At 49.0% G+C, this 19,902-nt stretch overlaps 1 protein-coding gene across 5 annotated transcripts in view; it reads left to right on the forward strand.

Annotated features, from left to right (window-relative positions):
- The window catches only part of CACNA1H (calcium voltage-gated channel subunit alpha1 H), a 210,229-nt gene that overhangs the window by 149,789 nt on the left and 40,538 nt on the right, over window positions 1-19,902 (forward strand). For all 5 annotated transcript variants that reach the window (XM_039386433.1, XM_039386436.1, XM_039386435.1 and 2 more), the window contains exons 11-16: window positions 9,774-9,925; window positions 10,905-11,090; window positions 11,722-11,839; window positions 13,364-13,519; window positions 16,200-16,290; window positions 18,829-19,037. In XM_039386433.1, the coding sequence (XP_039242367.1) occupies window positions 9,774-9,925; window positions 10,905-11,090; window positions 11,722-11,839; window positions 13,364-13,519; window positions 16,200-16,290; window positions 18,829-19,037 (912 nt within the window). The remainder of the gene's footprint in view (window positions 1-9,773; window positions 9,926-10,904; window positions 11,091-11,721; window positions 11,840-13,363; window positions 13,520-16,199; window positions 16,291-18,828; window positions 19,038-19,902) is intronic.

The raw sequence follows: 19,902 nt of genomic DNA on the forward strand, positions 1-19,902 counted from the left end.
TAGAGAGAGTGTGTCCATTTTTTGATTAAATATTTCCAGTGCCATTAGCTCGGGTGAAGTAAACAACCTCTGTTGAGTTTGCCTGCTAATGACAACCCAAAGGCCTTTGATCTCTGTTATCAGAGACTGAGCCAGTGGTTTGGATGGGGATAAAGATCATGGAATCATTGCTAAAGTAGCATCAAAGAGTTTGGAAACGGGTCTTTACTCTCTCCATGATCACCCTCAGTGGATGTGGCTGCAGGGTTTTGGCAAAGAAAATCAACAATTAACCTTCGTTTCCTGGGCAGATTCCCTAAGGCAGGGTCTGTGTTCATTGTTGTCTGAAAGAGGCTGTACCAAATTTCCATATTCTTTGCGTGTATCTTATTCTTAAATATTCCAGCTCCTGATATCTTGTGACTCAGTTTCCATCTGAAAGGAAAAGGTAGACTGCAGCTCTTTTTTCTAGTTAACAGTGTGGAATACAAGATATTTTCAGCCTAAATATAAAAATATATTTATTAATACATGTATAAAAAGGAAAACAAATCAGTATGAATGACACATTTTTTTTTTAATGGGTGCTTTGTGCTTAACCAGCAAAACAAAGCTGATTTTTGGCATTAAGCTGATGATTTTTGGCCATTTGTGATTGAGTTCAGCACAGAGAGTGGTCAAGAACAAACAGCTTTGCAGTGTGACTGTAATTCCTTGCGTGAGTGTAGTTTTTTTTCTGGTGAGGGATAAGCCAGATAAATTGGATGGGAGTGAGCACAGGCCCTGCTCGGGGATGTCACGGCTCACGGATCCACCAGGGCTTTGAAGGACTCCACCAGAATATGGATGGGAATGAGTCAGGCTGTGTCATTTCCCTGGATTTTTGCCAGAGGCTCTTAAAGGAACCAGACCCATGTGGGGTGGGATGGCAGTGGAGAGAAACCTGCTCGTGTTTCACAGCTGCCAAAGAGGAGAGGGAAGGGGGACCAGGAATGGGCCTGTTTCTGGAATCACAGAATCACAGGACATGCTGAGCTGGAAGGGACCCACAAGGATCATCCAGTCCAACCCTCAGCCCTGCACAGGACCATCCCCAAAGTCACCCCCTCTGCCCTAGAGGATCATCCAAATGCTTCTTGAGCTCTGGCAGCCTTGGTGCTGTGCCCACTGCCCTGGGGAACCTGGTCAGTGCCCAACCACCCTCTGTGGGAAGAAGCTTTTCCTGAGATCCAACCTGAGCCTGCCCTGGCACAGCTCCAGCCATTCCCTGGGTGCTGTCCCTGGTCCCCCCAGAGCAGAACTCAGTCCCTGCCCCTCCTCTGCCCCTCCTGAGGAAGCTGGAACTGCAGTGAGGTCTCCCCTCAGTCTCCTCTTCTCCAGTTGAACACACCAAGTGCCCTCAGTGTCCTCACACGGCTTCAAATCAAGGCCCCTCCCCACCTTCCTTGCCCTCCTTTGGACTCTCTCTAATGGCTTGAGATCTTCCTCATGCAGTGGTGCCCAAAGCTGCCCCAGTATTGAGGGTGAGGCTGCCCCAGTGCAGAGCAGAGAGAATTTGCTGGAGGCACCTCCTGAGGTGCTGAGGGACACACGTGCTGTCCTGTGTCCTGGACAATTCCTGCTGGGACTGAAAGGGGGGTTGTTGCTTGCACCCAGCACTGGGGTAGTGAGGAGACATTCCCTGTCCTCGGTTCAGGCATATTCCCGTTTTTCCATGGCACTAATCAGTGTATTAGGGCTGACAGGTGTGACCAGTGTGCAGAGTCCACACTCGAGCATCTCTCCTGGGTGAGCTATTCCAGTGCTCTGGTGCATTGCTAGAGGCATTCCTCCTGGTTATTTGGAGAGCTGGCTCCTTCCTCCTGTGCCTTCTTGTTCGATAACTAAACCTGAACACTTCTGGCCTGGTTTGGGGGGTTATTTTATACAGTCTAGGGGTTTTCTTTCATTTTAAGGCTTATTTTTTGAGCCATCTGTCACACCAAGTGATCCTTCATCAAGATATAATCCAGTTGATTGGCCTACTTTTCAAGAACAGTAGCTTTAGCTTTGTGTGCCACTGCTGATAAGACTTCAGATTGCCCAGGTCCTTTCCTCAGGAGGGTGGAGGAGGCAGCAGTTGATCTAATCCTGCTTGGCGTCGAAATGTCGCTTGAAATGAAATTGCATTTTGCTGAATGAAACTGAGAAATGGGAAAGTAATACTGCAAATATGTTGTACCATGTGGGACCTTCTGCCTGGGAAGCTTCCTAAGGAAGCTACAGCAGAGTTGATTATCCCACAGAACAAACTCTCTCTGAGCTGTCGCCCGTGTTGCAAGAGGTGAAAATGTGGCATCTGGGGTTTCTTCTGTAGAAAATACTCCCAGCCAGGAGACATAGAATCATGGAATGGTTTGGGCTGGAAAGGAACTTAAAGCCCATCTCATTCCAACCCCCTGCCATGGGCAGGGACACCTTACACTAGACCAGGTTGCTCCAACCTGGCCTTGGACACTTGCAGGGATGGGGCAGCCACAGCTTCTCTGGGCAACCTGTGCCAGGGCCTCCCACCCTCCCAGGGAAGGATTCCTTCTCAATCCCAATGCCAAACGGACCTGAAGGACTGACACAAAAATCCCAGGGAGTGTGTGGCTCTGGAATATGGGCATTGCTGGATAACATTCACTCTGCTGGCTCTGATTTTAATGCTGGAGTGTCCCATGTGCAGCCTCCTCCCTCCCTCCAGCCCTGTCCTGTTTTACAGCTCCAGGAAGGAGCCGGCATGGTTTGCATTTGGCATCTGCAGTTGGGGGCAGAATTACTGGCTGTGACTTTCATGCCACGGAGCAGCCAGGTAAAAGCCATTCCAGAGAGCATTAGGAGATCAAGTAGGTCAATTGAAAGGAGGAAAAATTACCATCAGTTCTCTTCAATTAAACTGTTATCGCTCCACATGAAGGATCCCGTTTAGAGGAAGGCATAAAACCTGAGAGTAGAGGTGACTGAGAGAATAAATTCTCATTTTTAATTCCAAAGCCAGAGAGGGAACATCCATCAGGAGGTGTGAGCAGGAGATCTCTCTTTCCTTCTGTTTCCAACCTACTTCTGAGCAGAGCCCATTTGGAAATCTCTCAGCAAAACACTTTTTTCATCAGGCAGCACAAACTCCTCCATGTCACAGTTTTAGCAGAGACATTAATGACAGATAAACCCTTCCTGAGCAGGGCTTGTGGTTTGGGAGGTTGTGGTGGCTGGCTGTTAAATTTGGGGCAGTGGCACCTCAGAATAGCAAGGGCAGTCTTCTTGGAGCTGGGGCATCCTGCTTCAAATCCCTGATCCCTTTCCAAGGCCAAAGAGCATAAATAACTTTGAACTGCTCTCATGTGCATGGGAGGACACCATCCAAACCCTTTTTCCTAGTAAGAGAAGTTATATCACATGAAAGGAAGGCAATTTCTGTGGTTGGAACCTCAGTCTAGATTGACTAAACTGGTTTGAAGTTGATGTTAAGACAGTAAGAGTCCAGTCTTGTAGTAAATAAACTACATCAAAATGGTTTACACAGGAAATGTTTTCAAATGCAGAAGTCGAAAGGCCCACTGGCATCATTCCTATTTTGTAAGGGCAGAGAATGCAGAGGAGGAAGAAGCCAGGTCTGCAGTTGCTTGGGGGTTTTCTGTTTGGTTGGTTGTTCACTTACCTTAGAAATATCAGAATTGTTCGGGTTAGACTTTGACAAGCAAGAGAAGGGGAGAAAAATAAAGGTCAGAATGTAGCCTTCGCATTTGCTGGGGTGTCACTTCCATTCCCTGACAGCTATCCTTCCACCGTGACCCCCTGGCTCCTGAAACTCCCTCCAAGAGGACCTATTCCCAGGCTGCTCCTGGGGCATTGGAATGAAGGAGCTGTAAATGAAAACAAGCAGCTTGCAGAGTGTAGGGCAACCTCGTCTCTTCTGCTTGGAACTGTGGCTGTATCGAGTCCTTGCTTGGGAGATGTTGCTTCTCTCCTTCCCTTCTCATCCAGGGAATGTTCAAATTGTTCCCTGGGAGGGTGGGCAGGCCCTGGCACAGGTTGCCCAGAGAAGCTGTTGCTGCCCCTGGAAGTGTCCAAGGCCAGGTTGGAAGGGGCTTGGAGCAACCTGGATAGTGGGAGGTGTCCCTGCCATGGCAGGGGTGGGACTGGGTCTGTCAGGTCCCTGGATGCCTTGTCCCCTGCTCCCTGCCTCTCCTGCCTTCCCTTTGGGTTTTAATTCTGTGAAACAGGGATGATCCCAGAGACTGCAGACAGGTGAAATCTGTTGCAGTGGAATACGTGGTAACTGGAAAATTGTGATTGCTCAAAAGTGAGGTGAGGAGAGACAACATGGAGTGTCCAGGAGCAAAGAGCAGATTGACAGTTCCTTGCTCTGCCTGCTCAGAGTCTCTGCAGGCTCAGCTTAAAAATGTAAAGCAGAAAAGCCAACATAAACAAGTGCTCAAAATCCCATTGACAGCTTTAGGCTCGGGACTAGAGTTAAAAAAAAAACAACCCAAGTGCAAAGGATGTTTATGAGACTGAATGTCCAGGGTTTGTTTACTGCTCCTCATGGTTCTGCCAACCTCAGCTGTCCCAGCTCAGGAGCTGCCTTGGCTTTTGGGGGGGATTTCTGGAGCAAAGCACATCTTTCACTCTGGAAACTTCCTTCCCTGTTCATTCAGCAGGAAGGACAAGATGCCCAACAGCCCTTTTCTCCAGTTTTATCCAGGTATGATTATTTCTCCTCAGTCTCGGAGCAAAAAGGTGCCCCAGCCACAGTGTCCTGCTGGGGATTTAGCCTAAATTATGTAAAATAGGTGGTTGTGGATGCAGCAATCAGAAGAGATGAGGGGGAAGATGGGAAAGAGGGAAGAGAGGCACAAAGAGATGATCTTCCTTGAAGAACTGCAGTAATTCAGTTGCACAAAGAGAATCTAAGGCTGCAAAGTCCCACTCCCGTTCTTCATTCTCTGCCTGTAGGAGCCATCAATAATTTGACCATTATGGGTTTCTCTTTTATTGAATTTCTTGATTCCAGGAAGGCTCTGGGGGGTTGTGCTGCGCCTTGCTAAAACTGAGAGTATCAGATTCTCAGAAAGAGACTGGCCTTGTGAGGTTTTCAGGCCTAAACTATTTAGGAAAGGATTTTTTTTTTTTTTGTCTGTTTATCTGAACTCAGAATGAACTGCTGAAACATTTGAGGTTTGTCCCTAATAAAAGCATAGTTTTGAATCTCTGGAACATTCTGCAGCATAAATATGGCCTTCAGAGTGAGCGGAGGTGGGACATGTTTTGCCTGCAGTTGAGGCTTGGTCTTCCTTTAAACTCAAGATTTAAGGATGCTGAAATCTCACAGATTGATCCCCCTTCCCTTGAATAGTGGGAAACTTAACTCCTGCAGCCAAGGGATGGGAATTTGAATCTGAAATCTATAAAGTTTACACTCAAACCTGAACCTTTATTGAATGTTTGCTGGGACCTGCCAGTGGGACTTGTGGGTTAAACCACTCTCTGTGCTTGTTTTTGCTGGTTGTCTCCAGCAACTCCCATTCCAACCCCCACATCTGGCACTGTGGACCCTTGTACCAGTGGGACAGCATTGCCCATACTGTATATCCCATATTGCATCCACTGTGGGGATTCCTGAGCGTTTTGTATCCTCCTGCAATTCCACCTGGTTGCCTTTTGACCTGGCTCTGAAAACCTGGACTGATGTGAAGATCAATATTTGCAGCGGCAAAAGATGTGGAGATGCCCACATTTGATGAGGGGTCATGCTCTCTCACACTGAGTTTGAAAAGGAAATTTTTCCCTGATGCAGTTTGGAGCCCAATGGTGGGCAAATAGTTGTTAAGAGTTGTTAAGATTTACAAAAAAAATGGCAAAAACCCACTTTAGAACTGCTCTCCTGGAAGTGCATCGTTTTGCTGCCAAGCTTTGTTAACCATTCCTTGCTAGAGAGGAAGTTGCATTTCATGACACAACCACCTCTCAAGCCAAAAGCCTGAAATTTCCTTTTCTGAGAAGGTCAAAATGGACATTTCACTAATTTTTAAGTTTTGTTGCAACTTCGTTATCTTCCAGCCAGGAAGTTGGACAAAACTAATCCTCGTCATGAGAAGTTTTGTTTTCAGCAAATCCAACATTTTGTTTTACCCATAGAAAAAGACTCCTGGAAAAAATTCCTGCTTTGGGGTTGGCTTCACTTTGAACAAAACAACAGTGTCTCCTAGTGGCTGACTCCAGGGGGATGGCCATATCCATCTTGGCTTTTGAGTGGCTCTTCCTTGACCCTCCTCCTGGATCTTTGCTCATCGGGGAGCGAGAGGAGCGGGAAATGTTTGCTGTGAGCAATAAACCATTTCATGAGGCATAAAAATATCCATGGAGTGTTTTCCGGGCTCCGGTTGGTGTCGAGAGAAGGTCATTACACTTGAAGGCTGCAGCACTGGGTGTTTGGCTCATCTGCTGTTCAGCTTCCACTCCAATAATCCGAGAGCTCCCGGCAGCGGCTTGGCCGGCGCTCAGGGCCATCCATCCTTGTCCTGCCTCCGTGCCCCTGCTCCAACATCCCTCCTGACAGCAGTCCTTGTCACCCTGTTAGCTCTGCCTCACACCACACATGATCCCTGAAGGATAATGAAGATCCCTGCTCCGAGGTTGGCTCTGCAGTGCCTGCTGTCCATCAGCCTCGCCCCGGGCTCTGATCTGCTGGGTCAGCTCCTCGTCACGGCTCCCGGTGACCTCAGCTGGGCCACCTCCTTGTCCTCTGCTTCCCCTCTCTCCCCTCCCCTGACAGATCACTGCAGCTTTTCTCCTGCACTCCCTGAACTTGTGTACAAAACAAAAGTCACAGTGCTGGAGACAAAGCAATAAGGGCACAAATTGTCAGAGGAAATTGGTAAATCGGTTCAGGCAATGACATTGGCAGATGCCATGTGCTCCACAGGCCACAGACAAATATCAACCTTGGCTTAGAAAAATTGGGATTTTAGAGAGTAACAACCTGCAAATTCTTTTTATTTGCCTCAGGGTGTTTTTAGGTTTGTTCAGCTCAGTCTGTTCAAGGAGGACACGCTTTTTTTGGTAATAGCTCTGAGAATGACTTCCCATCAGTGTTGGGTTAATGGTTGGACTCGATGATCTGAGAGGGTTTTTTTCCAGCCTTAATGATTCTGTATTTGCATAACTCCAGGATTAGGGGGGTTGAAGTGATCATCAGCTCTCCAGGTTTTGATGGTGAAATTGTGACTCTTGGTAGCACATCTGGCAGCAGCAGCAAGGGGAGCTTGGAGAGCACCACACTAAGCTTGACTTCAGAGGATGAGGTGGCTGCTGTGTGGCAGAGTACAAGGGTCTGGAGGTAGCAGTGGGCAGGTTTTCCATGTATCCCAGCAGAAAGTGCTACAGAACAACCCCACCAAGCTGCAGTTCCTGTCAGGAATGATGATGGCCTCTTCTCCCAGGGAAGTAGTAACAGGACAAGACATAGCCACAGACTGCACCAGGGGAGGTTCAGGTTGGACATCAGGAGGAATTTCGTCATGGTAAGGGTGGTCAGGCCTTGGAATGGGCTGTCTGGAGAGGTGGTGGAGTCCCCACCCCTGGAGGTGTCCAAGGAATGACTGGATGTGGCACTCAGTGCTCTGGGCTGGGTGACAAGGTGGGGATGGGTCAGAGGTTGGACTCGATGATCCTGGAGGTCTTTTCCAACCTCAGATAATTCTGTGTGATTCCTTGCTGATGATTGTCATTAATTTCCCAGCCTCAACACTCTAACGAGCCATCCCCAGCCTACCCTGAACACCCTGTCCCACTGGCAATCGCACTCTCAATCACAGACTGTCCCAGAGCTCTCAATCTCTGCCAGAGGGACACAAGAATTTATCAAGTTATTTTGCTGCTGGTCAGGAGTGCCCTTGTCTGACCCCACCAAACGTGCCAGGTCCTGATCAACAGCTTGAGGACACTGTGAGTGTGGTGTCCTGTCCCCAGTGTGACTTACAGTGACTGTGTCCCCTGTCCCCACTGTGACTTTCAGGCTCCTGGGAGCCCACGGGGCTGTTTCAGCTCAGAGTCTGTCGGGGCTCTGGTTCAGTGCCACCCCAGAGCACCCCTTTTCTTCAGCTGTGTTTTCATTGCTGAGGGCTGTTTCATTGCTGCCCAGGATGTTTTGGCACCATCAGGGAAGGGAATGGGGTGGATGTAAGGGTGGGAATCCCCTCCCTGCAGGAGGAAGGTGTGAGGAGGGCAGGCAGGTGATCCTGCTGCTCACGTGCTTCCTGGAGACTAAAGAACTGAAAATTGCACAGTCCTTCCTCTGGTGTCCCTTGGGAATTGGTGTGCATGGACTGTAACCATGAGGACTGAGCTCTCAGTGCTTTCTCCTGGATAAATGGTTGAGCAACAGACAGACTGTTGCATAAAGTGATTTAGCAGTGAGTGATGGTTCGTTAGCAGCCCACAGGTTGGCACTGCCTGTAGGAGGGGATGTCTGGGCTCTTCCTGCAGTCAAGTTAACTCTTTCACCCTCTCCTTCCACTGCCAAGGGTTTGGTTTGCAGAGTGTGGAGTTAAATGTGGTGGTGCCACAGTATTACAATGGTCTCTCCCTTCGGACCCTCAGAGCAACAACATCCCCAAGAAACAGCCAGTTCTTACCGTGGTGTCTAATGAGGGACAGGGAATAAAGGAAACCATTGTCAGTCCAGGAGATGAGTCAGATATGAAAATCACACCTTTTCCTAGACAATGTTATTACACTGAGGAAAAGGAAATGAAAAAGACTCATTTTCTCTTGCAGAGGAACAAGCCTTGAACTAGAAATGTAGAAATGCACGTTGCAGAGCCTGGTGCTGTTTGAGGGAGCAGCTCCAGGGACTGGGCCAACCCCATCCCTCCTTTTGTGTCTGTCCCTGCTGTGCCAGAGCCTGAGGGCTGGACAGTCACTGCTGCACTTGCCAGGAAAAGAGGATCTCAGGCTCTGTCTGAAAACAAGATTGTAGCCCAAGGTAATTCGGTGCTGGTGACAGAGGAGGGGAATGGAAAAATCTTGGATTTGAGCTGCATGAAGCCTTGTAAACTCAGAGAAACCCACACTGGTCCTGGAGGGAATCCTGAGTCTCAGGTCCACGCTGCTGTCACTTGAACAAAATCTGCTCTGTGTTACTAACTGGGGCTTCAGAAGGAAAGATCATTTTGGATCTTTTGGGGACAATTTCCAAAGGGAGACAAATATCTCAAGGGATGTAAAACTATTGATCCTACTGACTTTCACTGACACTTGTTTGCCTAATTCTCTTAAGAGATGTCTGGAAGAAAAATACTTTGGTTTAATGTCGGTTTAATGTGAATATTCATCTATCCAAACCAGGGGTATCCATAAAGTTCTGCTGGGGTTAGTGCAGTAAAAACAGCCTGACCCATGTGAGTCCAGACAGAAGCTTAGAAACCACACCAGCCATTCAAATGGATAGTTGTATTTTGGAACAGTAAATAACCCCTCTCCTTTGGAAAGCTTTAATTTTTTGGGCCCGTGCAGTGGGCACAGTTGTTCTGCAGCTGCTCCAGAACCGGGCTGGGATTCTGTGTTTCCACTAAGACTCACGGGGACCATCCATGAGGTTTGTCTGCTGTCCCCCTCAGAAATTCATCTGCCTCCATGGCTTTCCAGGAGGAATATGGGAAGGTGTAGCATTTGTGCACCATTATCGCAAATCCCAGTGGGAGGAACATTCCAGGCTTTCCCATTTCCTCTGTGCATCTCTTTGACCCCGTTGCTTCTCTGCCTCGCAGCCGGATGAGTTGACCAACGCCTTGGAGATCAGCAACATCGTCTTCACCAGCATGTTTGCCCTGGAGATGCTCCTGAAACTCCTTGCCTTCGGCATCTTTGGCTACATCAAGAACCCCTACAACATCTTTGACGGGATCATCGTTGTCATCAGGTCACTGCTGGTTCTTTCTCTGCTTTTCCGAGGGCTCAGCCTGGCTGGGGAGTGGGATGGGGAGAAGGAATGACGTGGCATGTGTTAATCCAGGGCTGGGATGTGCTATAATTGTGCTGGCATTTTAGATCCCTGTCGTTTAGAAGGGCTGTCCAAAGTAAATGGACCTGGCAGATGGAGAACAAAGTCTATTTATGCCACACATCTGGCACTGGGGGTGATTTTCCACCGAAGTGCAGAGTGGCTGGTCCTGGGAAAGGAGAGCAGTGAGTGTCCATGTCCCAGCAGAGTGCCCCCTCCCTGTCCCAAATGAACACAACTCGGGCTGGAATGGGGGAAGCAGGAGGGAAAGAGGGCACTGCTCTGCTCTCCTCTCCCAGGGAACACTGTCCCAGCCTAAACTGGAGGTGCCACAGCACGTGAGCGAGAACTCGTGCACCCCTCAGAGCTGGGATTCTTTCCAGCAGTGCTGGTCAGTAATTTGGGGCAGAGAATTCAAGGGAGACACAGATGCAACCCAGGATAGTGCTCTTGGCTTCCCTTGGCCCATCCCTTTGATTCAGGGAAGGGAGGAGCAACAAAGACCCGAAACACAGGTCATTCTGTGGCCTGATGAAACCAACCCCCCAGCAGATGTAAATCCCTCTGGATGTTCGTGGTGCAAACTCGTGATCCACGTTCTGTGGGTGGGCTTGGGACAGGCTGGAGTGGTGCAGCCTGGCAGGGGATGTGCTGTGAAGAACCACAGAAAACCAGGGAATTAAAGAATCAAAGTCCAGCTGTGATGGAGATAAGTTGTGCATGTGAAGGTGAACTGGGAGTGAAGGTGTTTTCCAGAAGCAACAAAGGAGCAGGCAAATAAACACTCCCGTGGGGCTTGAAGGGCGCGATCCCCGTAGGAAAAGCTGTAGGAAAACCACCCTCAGGGCTTCCCCCGGGTGGTGCTGCTGGTTCCAGCTGTTGTCCCGTGTTCCTGCAGTGTCTGGGAGATCATTGGGCAGTCGGACGGGGGCCTGTCCGTGCTCCGGACGTTCCGGCTGCTCCGGGTGCTGAAGCTGGTGCGGTTCATGCCCGCCCTGCGCCGCCAGCTCGTGGTGCTCATGAAGACCATGGACAACGTGGCCACCTTCTGCATGCTGCTCATGCTCTTCATCTTCATCTTCAGGTACCAGAGGCTTGCAGCTCTTCTCTGATCGATTGCCCAGCTTGGTTAAGGGACGTGGAGGTTGGAATAGTGGGACACTGCAGGCTCCTGGGGGGTAGAACTGCTCACAACAGACTGTTTACCCCTTTTCAGTTTGTTTTTCCTGCAATTCTCTAGTTCCGTAGGTGAATGAAGATCACAAACAGGCAACAATTGCTCCTCAGGTCCCTGAGAGGCTCCTTTAGCTGTGCCAGAGGACACTGTCACTGCTGGACTGTACCAGTGTTATATTTGTGATGGAGGTTGTGCAGACCCCAAGACATTGGTCTGTTTGACCCTATAATGCTCCTTAAGACCCTTTTGTTGGAAACTAGTTGGATTAGGGAGCTGGCAACATGGTTTGTCATTTTCTAGGTGAAGGAGGTCCCTTTAGTGTCAAAAATTGTAATGAAATGTGGCACAGAAGAGCCAAATTGCAGGGTCTGAGCAGTGATCATGGCAGTGCTGGAGCAGATCCTGTCTTCCCAGGAGATTCCACCAGCACCCAAAACACTGGGAGGGGGAAAAGTGTCCAAAAAAATCACTGCAATCCTCCCTGCAACCGTATTTCCCACAATAATGTTTCTCTCCTCTCCCCCTCTCCCCACTCCAGCATCCTTGGCATGCATCTTTTTGGATGCAAGTTCAGCCTGAAAACTGATACAGGAGACACAGTTCCAGACAGGAAGAATTTTGATTCCTTGCTTTGGGCCATTGTCACTGTATTTCAGGTAAGCTCTGGGTCCTTGGGGGAGTTTTAATGTGGAACATGTGGACTTTTTATTTCACAGAACTATTCCAATAAGCGTCAAGTTCAGTTATTAGGGAAGAGAGATTGTGTTTCTGTGTCTGTAAGCCCTGATAAAGAAGCAATCTGCTAAAATCAGCGCCGTGCATGTCTCTTGTGAGCAAAAGAAGAAGGAAATCCACCCTTATTTTCCTTTTATGTAATCAATAAGATCAAGACCCACAGTCTGCTGCCCATTCTGCCCCTGTTCTGCAGACTTCTGTCTCCTTACTCACCTGCACTGCCCCAAAAGTGCACTTTGCAAACAATTCCGTGTAACTGGGAGTGCCAAATACTGTCACAAATCAGAGCTGGAAGTGCTGGGAAAGTCTTTATGTAAAAAACTGTGTTTCCTCTGCAGCCAAGATCTGGTTTGTGCCTGAAATTACTGACATATTCCACAATAAGCTGCTATCTCAAGGACAATTTTAGTACAAAGATTAGTCTTTTCTGTTTCAAGGCTCAGACTTTAGAGCCCCAGTGCTACGAGTGGAGCACGGTGTAAATAACATTAAGCCAAGTTTCTCAGCACAGGGTAGGTGTTCACCACAGCATCATTCAGGCTGGAAACCAGCCTGGAGAAAAATAGAGCTGTGAAAAACAGAATTTCTTGCAAAGGAGCAAAGGCAAATCAGCAGCAGCCTCAGAAGTTCCCGTTTTTCTCTCACCAACACACGGATTTCTGGATTTATCCTGGCACTCCCTTGGGAATTGCAGTTGGCACAGAGCACAAGGGCTCAGTCCTGTGTCCCATGAAGGGTGTTTAGTGACATGACTCAGTGCAGCTGAATTCAGCCCTGTCTCCCCAAAGCTGCCTTGTTTGCAGGAGAGTTTGAGGCCATTTTCACTGCAAGCACAAGTTAATGTGGAACACAAATCTGTCATCCATTTTGCTTAGGCCCCAGGATTTTTGAGCTCCAGGAAAGCTCTGAGGAAATCCCTTGGAGCAAGGCTTTTTGCAAGGATGTGTGCTTATTTTTTTTTTTTGCCCAGCTTGTCAGTGCTTTTACCTAAAGGAAACCACTTTGCTTCCCTGAATTTCTTGAGCCACCCAATGTCATTTATCCCATCAAATATCCTGTCCCTTACCCTTTCCTTCAGCTCCAGTTGCCTTATAAAGAGCAGCCTGAAAGGAGACAAGATCTGTGGCCTCAGGTCTGTTATCTGCTGATGGTTATCAAAGGAGGCAATACCTCCACGAAATAATGGGATTAGGATGAGCGCATCCTTCATGATATCTGGGATCTGAACTAGTCCTCTGAGTGCCAGAGGGGAGGTTTGGCCAGGAGAGAGCTCTCATGTGAAGATCTAAATAAAGGACATTTTTGCTGCCTTACCTTGTGAGAGCTGCGAGTGATTATGCTCAGAAAAGGTCAAAAGCAGGGGAAGGAATGGCTGAGACGGTGTTTGAACGTGGTTGCTGTGCATGGGAGGAGTAATTGGAGCCTTCCCTCCCCCTTCCCTGCAGATCCTCACTCAGGAGGACTGGAACGTGGTCCTGTACAACGGGATGGCCTCGACCTCCTCGTGGGCAGCTCTGTACTTCGTGGCCCTGATGACCTTCGGGAATTACGTCCTCTTCAACCTCCTCGTTGCCATCCTGGTGGAGGGATTCCAGGCAGAGGTAAGAGGTGGGAGCAGAGAGAGGGAGAGCACTGACACACCTGCAGGGATGGGTCTGTGTCAGTGCAACATCCTGCCATGCAAACAGCCCAAAATTTAAAGTTGAGGGGTGTAGATGAGCTGGGCTGGGCATATGAAGCTCTTGCAAATCAATCTTCGTAATTAAGGCCCACTGGGTGTGTCATGGGACTGGGGAGACCAGGATTTTGGTTGATCTGCTCCAGGGTCTGTTGTGTCACACAGAAGAAATCATTTAGGAGTAATTTTACTCAGCAAATCTCTCATATATCCTGTGTTTTGCATTTCTTTATGGCAAACCTCAGGCCTTCTATTCTATATTCTATATTCCATATTCTATAATCTATTATATATATATATATATATATATATATTCTACTCTATGGAAGACCTTATATTCTAGCCAGTTCCAGTCATGTGGACCAGGCAGGACGTGACCTGGGTCTCAGTCCAAGCCTTCTCTTGGGACTCTGTCCATCCTGTGTTATTTGCACAGCAGCACAAGTAGCCCAGCTGTTCAAAAGCTGCATTTCAAGGCTTCAAACTTTAAATTTTGAGATATTTAGGATGATTCTTTAAGGCAGAAGAAAGTTTTCTCTGCTGAGCAGCCTGGCAGCCTGCAGGTATCTCTATACAGAGCAGATCCTACTCCTTACCTGCCCTCTTGGAGGTTCATGACGTGCTCATGTGAAGCCAGGAAGGGGCAGCCTCTGAATGCAGAACCCTCTGAGTGCCTGATCACTGAGCCAGACAAATGGCTGGGCTTTAAGCTCAGGCTTAATGGCTCCTTTCAGAGCTGTTATGGACCATGATTTAAATGTGTGTAAGCACTGGATTGCAAAGCTTGTATTACTCACTCAGCACTGCCTCTGAAAAGGCCACCAACCACGGGCATGACATTTGCAGGGCACATTTTGCTCTCCACTCCCAGTTCTTGTAAACCCTGACATGGAGCCTGTGGGCTTGTCAGTTGTCTCAGGGAGAGGAATCAGCTGTGCTGCAGAAAACCCTTCTCAGGGCTGGATTTCAGCTACCAAGCCTTGCACTTATAAATCATGGAACGCTGGAGTGGTTTGGGTTGGAAGGGACCTTAAAGTTCATCTGGTTCCAACCCCCTTCACTAGACCAGGTTGCTCGGGGTCCCAGCTCTGGTTGTGAACCAAAGATGTTTACAGCCTCATTGGGCAACTTTGGGAAGAAGTGTCAGTGGAGCTGGGTTTTCTTTTGTCATCCCTGGTTCTGTTGGTTGGTTGGGAGTATGGCAGAATTCTTGTTTTGTCCCCTTTGACTTTGCCCTCTGACAGGGGGTTGTTCTTAGCAGTCACTAAAGACACCGAGGGCACTTCTCCTCCCTTTTTCTCTTACTGAACTGGAGAAGTGACTCCTGGGAGACTCGTGCAGCTGAGAGGGTGCACGTTAGAGCTGCTCTGAACTCAGAACCATCAGCAGTGGTTCAGCAAGGACAGAAAAATTGCCCTGTGAATCTCAGGACACGGTCTCAGCTTGATCCCAGGTTCTGCTCTGCCTGTGGAGCAAGTTTGCCAGGAGTATGCCTAGAAGAGAACAGGGCTTAAATGGCCACAAACCCATTTTTAGTACATTTGTGCTCAGTCCAACAAGCAGCCAGACTTCAAACAGGACCATAATTGCATATTTGTGCTTACATTGTTCCCGTGTCAGTTTGAAATCTACCCCAGAGCTGCTCTGGGAAAGCAGACAAACCTTCTGAAATCATGCAAATCTTTCATCTGCTGGTGTTTCTGCTCTAAAACAGAGAAGATGAATAAGGGAGCTCAAGCCTTTCAGTCATCCTGGCTGCTTGGCTGCACCAGTTTGCAATCCATCACAGACGAAATTAAGTTCGCTGCCACTTCAGCGCCGTGTCTCCAGAAACCGTGGTGATTTGTTCAGGCATCAGTGAGGGAACTGTGCTCCTTCTTCTGGGATCAGCTGCTTTAATCCAACCATTTGCTATCAATTTGCACACATTTTCTGCAGTCTTGATGAATCCAGCCAGAGCGAAGCCAACAGTCTGCTGGAATCTCTCCCGCAGCAAGGAGGAGAAGTTCTTCTGTCCCAGGCTGATCATTTTTGGTAGTAGATATGTTTGAAAGGGAAAATTAACTGGACTTTCAGGAGGAAAGCCAGGGTGAGGGTGGTTGGCTGTTCTCTGTGCTGCCTCATTCCCTCTGCCTCAGCATTGCCAAGAGATTTCCCAGTACAATCTCAGTTACCAGCCGGCCTGAAGGAAGCAAACCAGGGCTGGGTTTTCACATCTAAGTCAAATTTACAGGGCTGTCAAATCAAGAAGAAAAACCCTTCAGCATCCTTTGACATCAAACCCTAAGTGCTTTCAGCTGGGATCATGGGGAGTGCAAACATGGAACCCCACCATGCCACGTGGTCACTCCTGTGATTGCAGCTGCGTTCTGGTGTTCTCTGGGAATCACTGTTCCAGGAGGCTGGTGCAAGTAGGAAACACGACATGGCAGGAACAGCCACATCATCCTCCTTCCTGTCCAAGTGTGAAAATTAATCAAAATATAGAAGAGGGACTTGCCTGGGGTCATTCCTTGGGGCTGCTCTTAAACGGACTGTTGGGAACAGAGGTGCTGAGTAATCCAAATTATCATGTCTGTTAATTATCCCCCTTCTCTCTGCAGGGTGATGCCACTAGGTCAGACACGGATGAGGACAAGACATCTGCCAACTTTGATGATGATTTTGAGAAGCTGAAAGACCTCCGAGCAACAGGTGGGGGTTTGTGTCGACATTTTCCTGAGATCAGCTGTGACTCTGCTTCCATATCTTCTCACAGGAACTTATGGGGGGGAAAAACTGGAAGAATCCCTTTTATTTGGCAACTAATCTGATAGCTGAGCCCACAGAGCAGCTCTGCAAAGTGAAAGCTAAATGAGCATTGATATTTCCTTCAAACAGATGTTTTTCTAATTTAAACTCCACGAGAATATTTTGCTGTGTCTCATCATTTCTCCTGTCCCGTTCCCGCAGAATGGTTTGCTGACAGCAATGTTCTCACCCTACTTCTCAGCAGCTTTTCAAATCAATCATGTTCTCATCTGTTCTTTTTGGTTTCCCACACAAATGCATTTGGGTGAGGTTTGATTGATGGAAATGTTGCTGCTCATTTGTGTTACAGGAGGGTCTGGCAATCGATTTGAGGTAAGGCCACACTGTACCAGAGTGATAAAAACATGGAATAGTAGGTGACAGCCTTCACTCTGCAGAGTTTGCAGCCAGAGAGGTGACAAGGAGGGATCCCATATTTTAGCAGAGTGAATGGCATGATGGCAAACAGGAGGCACTTTAGTTCCTCTGTACTTTGATTCCCAGCTTGGGCTCTGCTAGGATTACTTTAAATGTTTCTAAACTGGGTTTTGTTTCAGCTAAGGAGATGATATTGATTGTGGTGAGCAGATGGAATTCAGCTGAGGAAGGGGCAGAATAATTTGTTGGGGGAGCTGAGATAGAGCTGGATCACAATGAAGTGATGGAGCTGCTCAGTCTGCAGATAAAGCAACAAATCCCAAACACCAAGTGATCAAATATCCATTGCAGATGGTGGGCAGGGAACCCACAGCACAACTCTACACCAGATTTGCACCAACTATTTGTTGAGCAGCTTCAAATAACAAGAGATTTCTAGGGGGAAAAAAACACTGTCACCTCTTCTCAGGTAATACAGGAATAGAAAACAGGGCTGGACTTGCCATTGAAGTCCAGGAGTGCTTGTGTGCCTCCATAAGTCTCAGAGGTGCCAGCTGGTGACTAAACAGCAAAAAGGCTTTAACAATTCTATTGCAAAGCCGTTGGTCTGTAACACATAAAGGGCCAAGAGGCATGTGTTTGGCAGATTAGCAAATTTGGAGCTGAAACTTCCACCCCCAGGGTGAAATGGCAGTGTTCCCCTGGCCTTCTGTGGTGCAGGTCAGGCATTTGTGCACAAACCAGCAGCTGAACAGATGATCCAACAGAAGCAAAGTGCACTGCAAGAGCAGCCAGAGCAGGGAATGCACTCACTTGGATTCCTCACTGCAGCCCTGCCCTGCTTTCCTGCTGATCCTTCCCCCTCCTCAAGATTGGTTCTGAAAAATGAACTGATTTCTGATGTGAAACCAGGACCCACCAAGCCCAGTAAAGCAGGAACTGGTTCAGCTCTAGTTTGGGGTTTGAAACTAGCCTTTGGTTTGGAGCATCCTGGCACTCTGTAGGGCTGGAGGTGTTAGGTCTGGTTTGGCTTCAGTGTGAACATGGGTTTTACAGCCTGTCCTTGCCCTAACAGCTAAAAGAGATGCTTTTTGTGATGACCACAGTGCCATTAGAGTTCTCTGTTATGGGTGGGAGTGTAAAAGCAGCTTCCATTTCCTGTCCCCTGCTGTTTGCTGAGTGCCTTCCCCATGAAGGGACTTGGAGCACATCACAACTGGACAAAAATCTGTGCTGCACTGTAGGACACAGACAGGAGGTGAACTTAAAAGGATGAATTTAGCCAGTCCTCAGTGTCCTTTCCTCAGAGGCTTTCTCCTAGTCCTCATAACTATAATTCCTCTCTAAATCCCAAGAAACAGTGACTAAAAAAAGCCTCCTGGAGGTGTGCAAGGCCAGGTTGGACAGGGCTTTGAGCAACATGATCTAGTGGGTGGCATCCCTGCCTATGGCATGGAGGTTGGAACAAGGTGACCTTTAAGGTCCCTTCCAACCCAAACCATTCTATAATTCCATGATTCCTTTGGAGAGCAGTGAGTTCCGAGTCCAGGTGGGGCTGAAGGCCTCTTAGGAGGTTGTGGTGTTTGCCTGATGCCTTTTAACACAGTGGGGGGGGGGAACTTATCTTCTCTGGAAGAGAAGAGGAGACTGAGGGGAGACCTCACTGCAGTTACAACTTTCTGGGGAGGGGCAGAGGAGGGGCAGGGACTGAGCTCTGCTCTGGGGGGACCAGGGACAGCACCCAGGGAATGGCTGGAGCTGTGTCAGGGCAGGCTCAGGTTGGATCTCAGGGAAAGGTTCTTCCCCCAGAGGCTGGTTGGGCACTGACCAGGCTCCCCAGGGCAGTGGGCACAGCCCCAAGGCTGTCAGAGCTCCAGGAGGGTCTGGATGATCCTCTGGAGCACAGGGTGTGACTCTTGGGGACGGTTCTGTGCAGGGCCAGGAGCTGGACTGGATGATCCTTGTGGGTCCCTTCCAGCTCAGCATGTCCTGTGATTCTGTGATTTGGAAAAGTGATTCCCACAGCTGAGCATTCACCCCGTGTCCTCTCTCCCCTCTGCCCAGAGATGAAGATGTACTCCCTGGCTGTCACCCCCAACGGGCACCTGGAGGGCAGGGGCTCGATGCCCCCTCCCATCATCCTGCGCACGGCGGCCACCCCGATGCCCACCCCGAAGTGCTCCCCACACATGGACTCCGTGCACACCTTTGTGGACTCGAGGAGAGGCAGCAACGCTTCCCTGGACCCCGCCAGCTACGATCAGAAGTCCTTGGTAGGTTCCGGGACGTACCGGGATTCGGTGTTTTCCTGCTTGGAAGTCCAGGCCAAGCCACCTCAGTGGAGATTCACACAGTTACCCCAAAACCCCCTCAGAGGAGGAGCAGGAATCTTTTCCCACCCACACTGGCCGTTTGTGGTGTCTCAGAGGAGCTGCCAGGCGACCCCGTGAGGACGAGACCTGTTTCCCCCCTCGGTTGTATCTTTCTTGGGGTTGTATCTTGGATTTACAAGGGGGGTGAAGCATCGTTTGCCCTCCCCAACCCAGCTGAGCTGTGGTTACAGTGCAGCAGCCCCGCTGGAGGGGAAATAGAGAGAACAAGGAGCGGGCTGATGGACTGCCAGCAGGCACAGCTCATGGAGCAGAGGTCTGGCTGGAGCTCTGCTTTGGCAGCTGCCTGTGCTTGCCTGCAGCAGGGGGAGCGGGAGGGCAGCTCTGTGTAAACAGGCAGCAGGTCAACAGACAAAGTGGATTTTTGCTGCCGCTTATTGTCCCGTTCCTGTGCTCTGTAACTGCAGTATCATGTTCAGATCAGGGCAGCAGACCGTGAAGGCACTTCAGGCAGAGGCAGAACCACTATCCCCCTCGGTAAAGCTGCTTAGTCAATGTAATGCTTTTGAAAAGAAAATAGAGATGACTGTTGTTTGCCTTGGGCTTTCATGGGATGGTGAGGTGCTGGAGAGGGCTGTTCATCCTTTGAATCCTTTCTGGGAGAGCACGTCCGTGCCACCAGCCAGAGGCAGATGAAGCAGTCAGAGAAGCAGCACTGAGGAGGAGGAGGAGGGAGGCAGTTTGCCTTGCTTTGTGCTGGGAGGAAGCCATGGAGAGAAAAGGAGTTTCCTGGCTTTTCTACACTGAC

This window comes from Pipra filicauda, unplaced genomic scaffold (assembly GCF_003945595.2).
Source record: "Pipra filicauda isolate LSUMZ 115617 unplaced genomic scaffold, ASM394559v2 scaffold483_size702785_pilon, whole genome shotgun sequence".
In the NCBI taxonomy this organism is placed as follows: Eukaryota; Metazoa; Chordata; class Aves; order Passeriformes; family Pipridae; genus Pipra; species Pipra filicauda.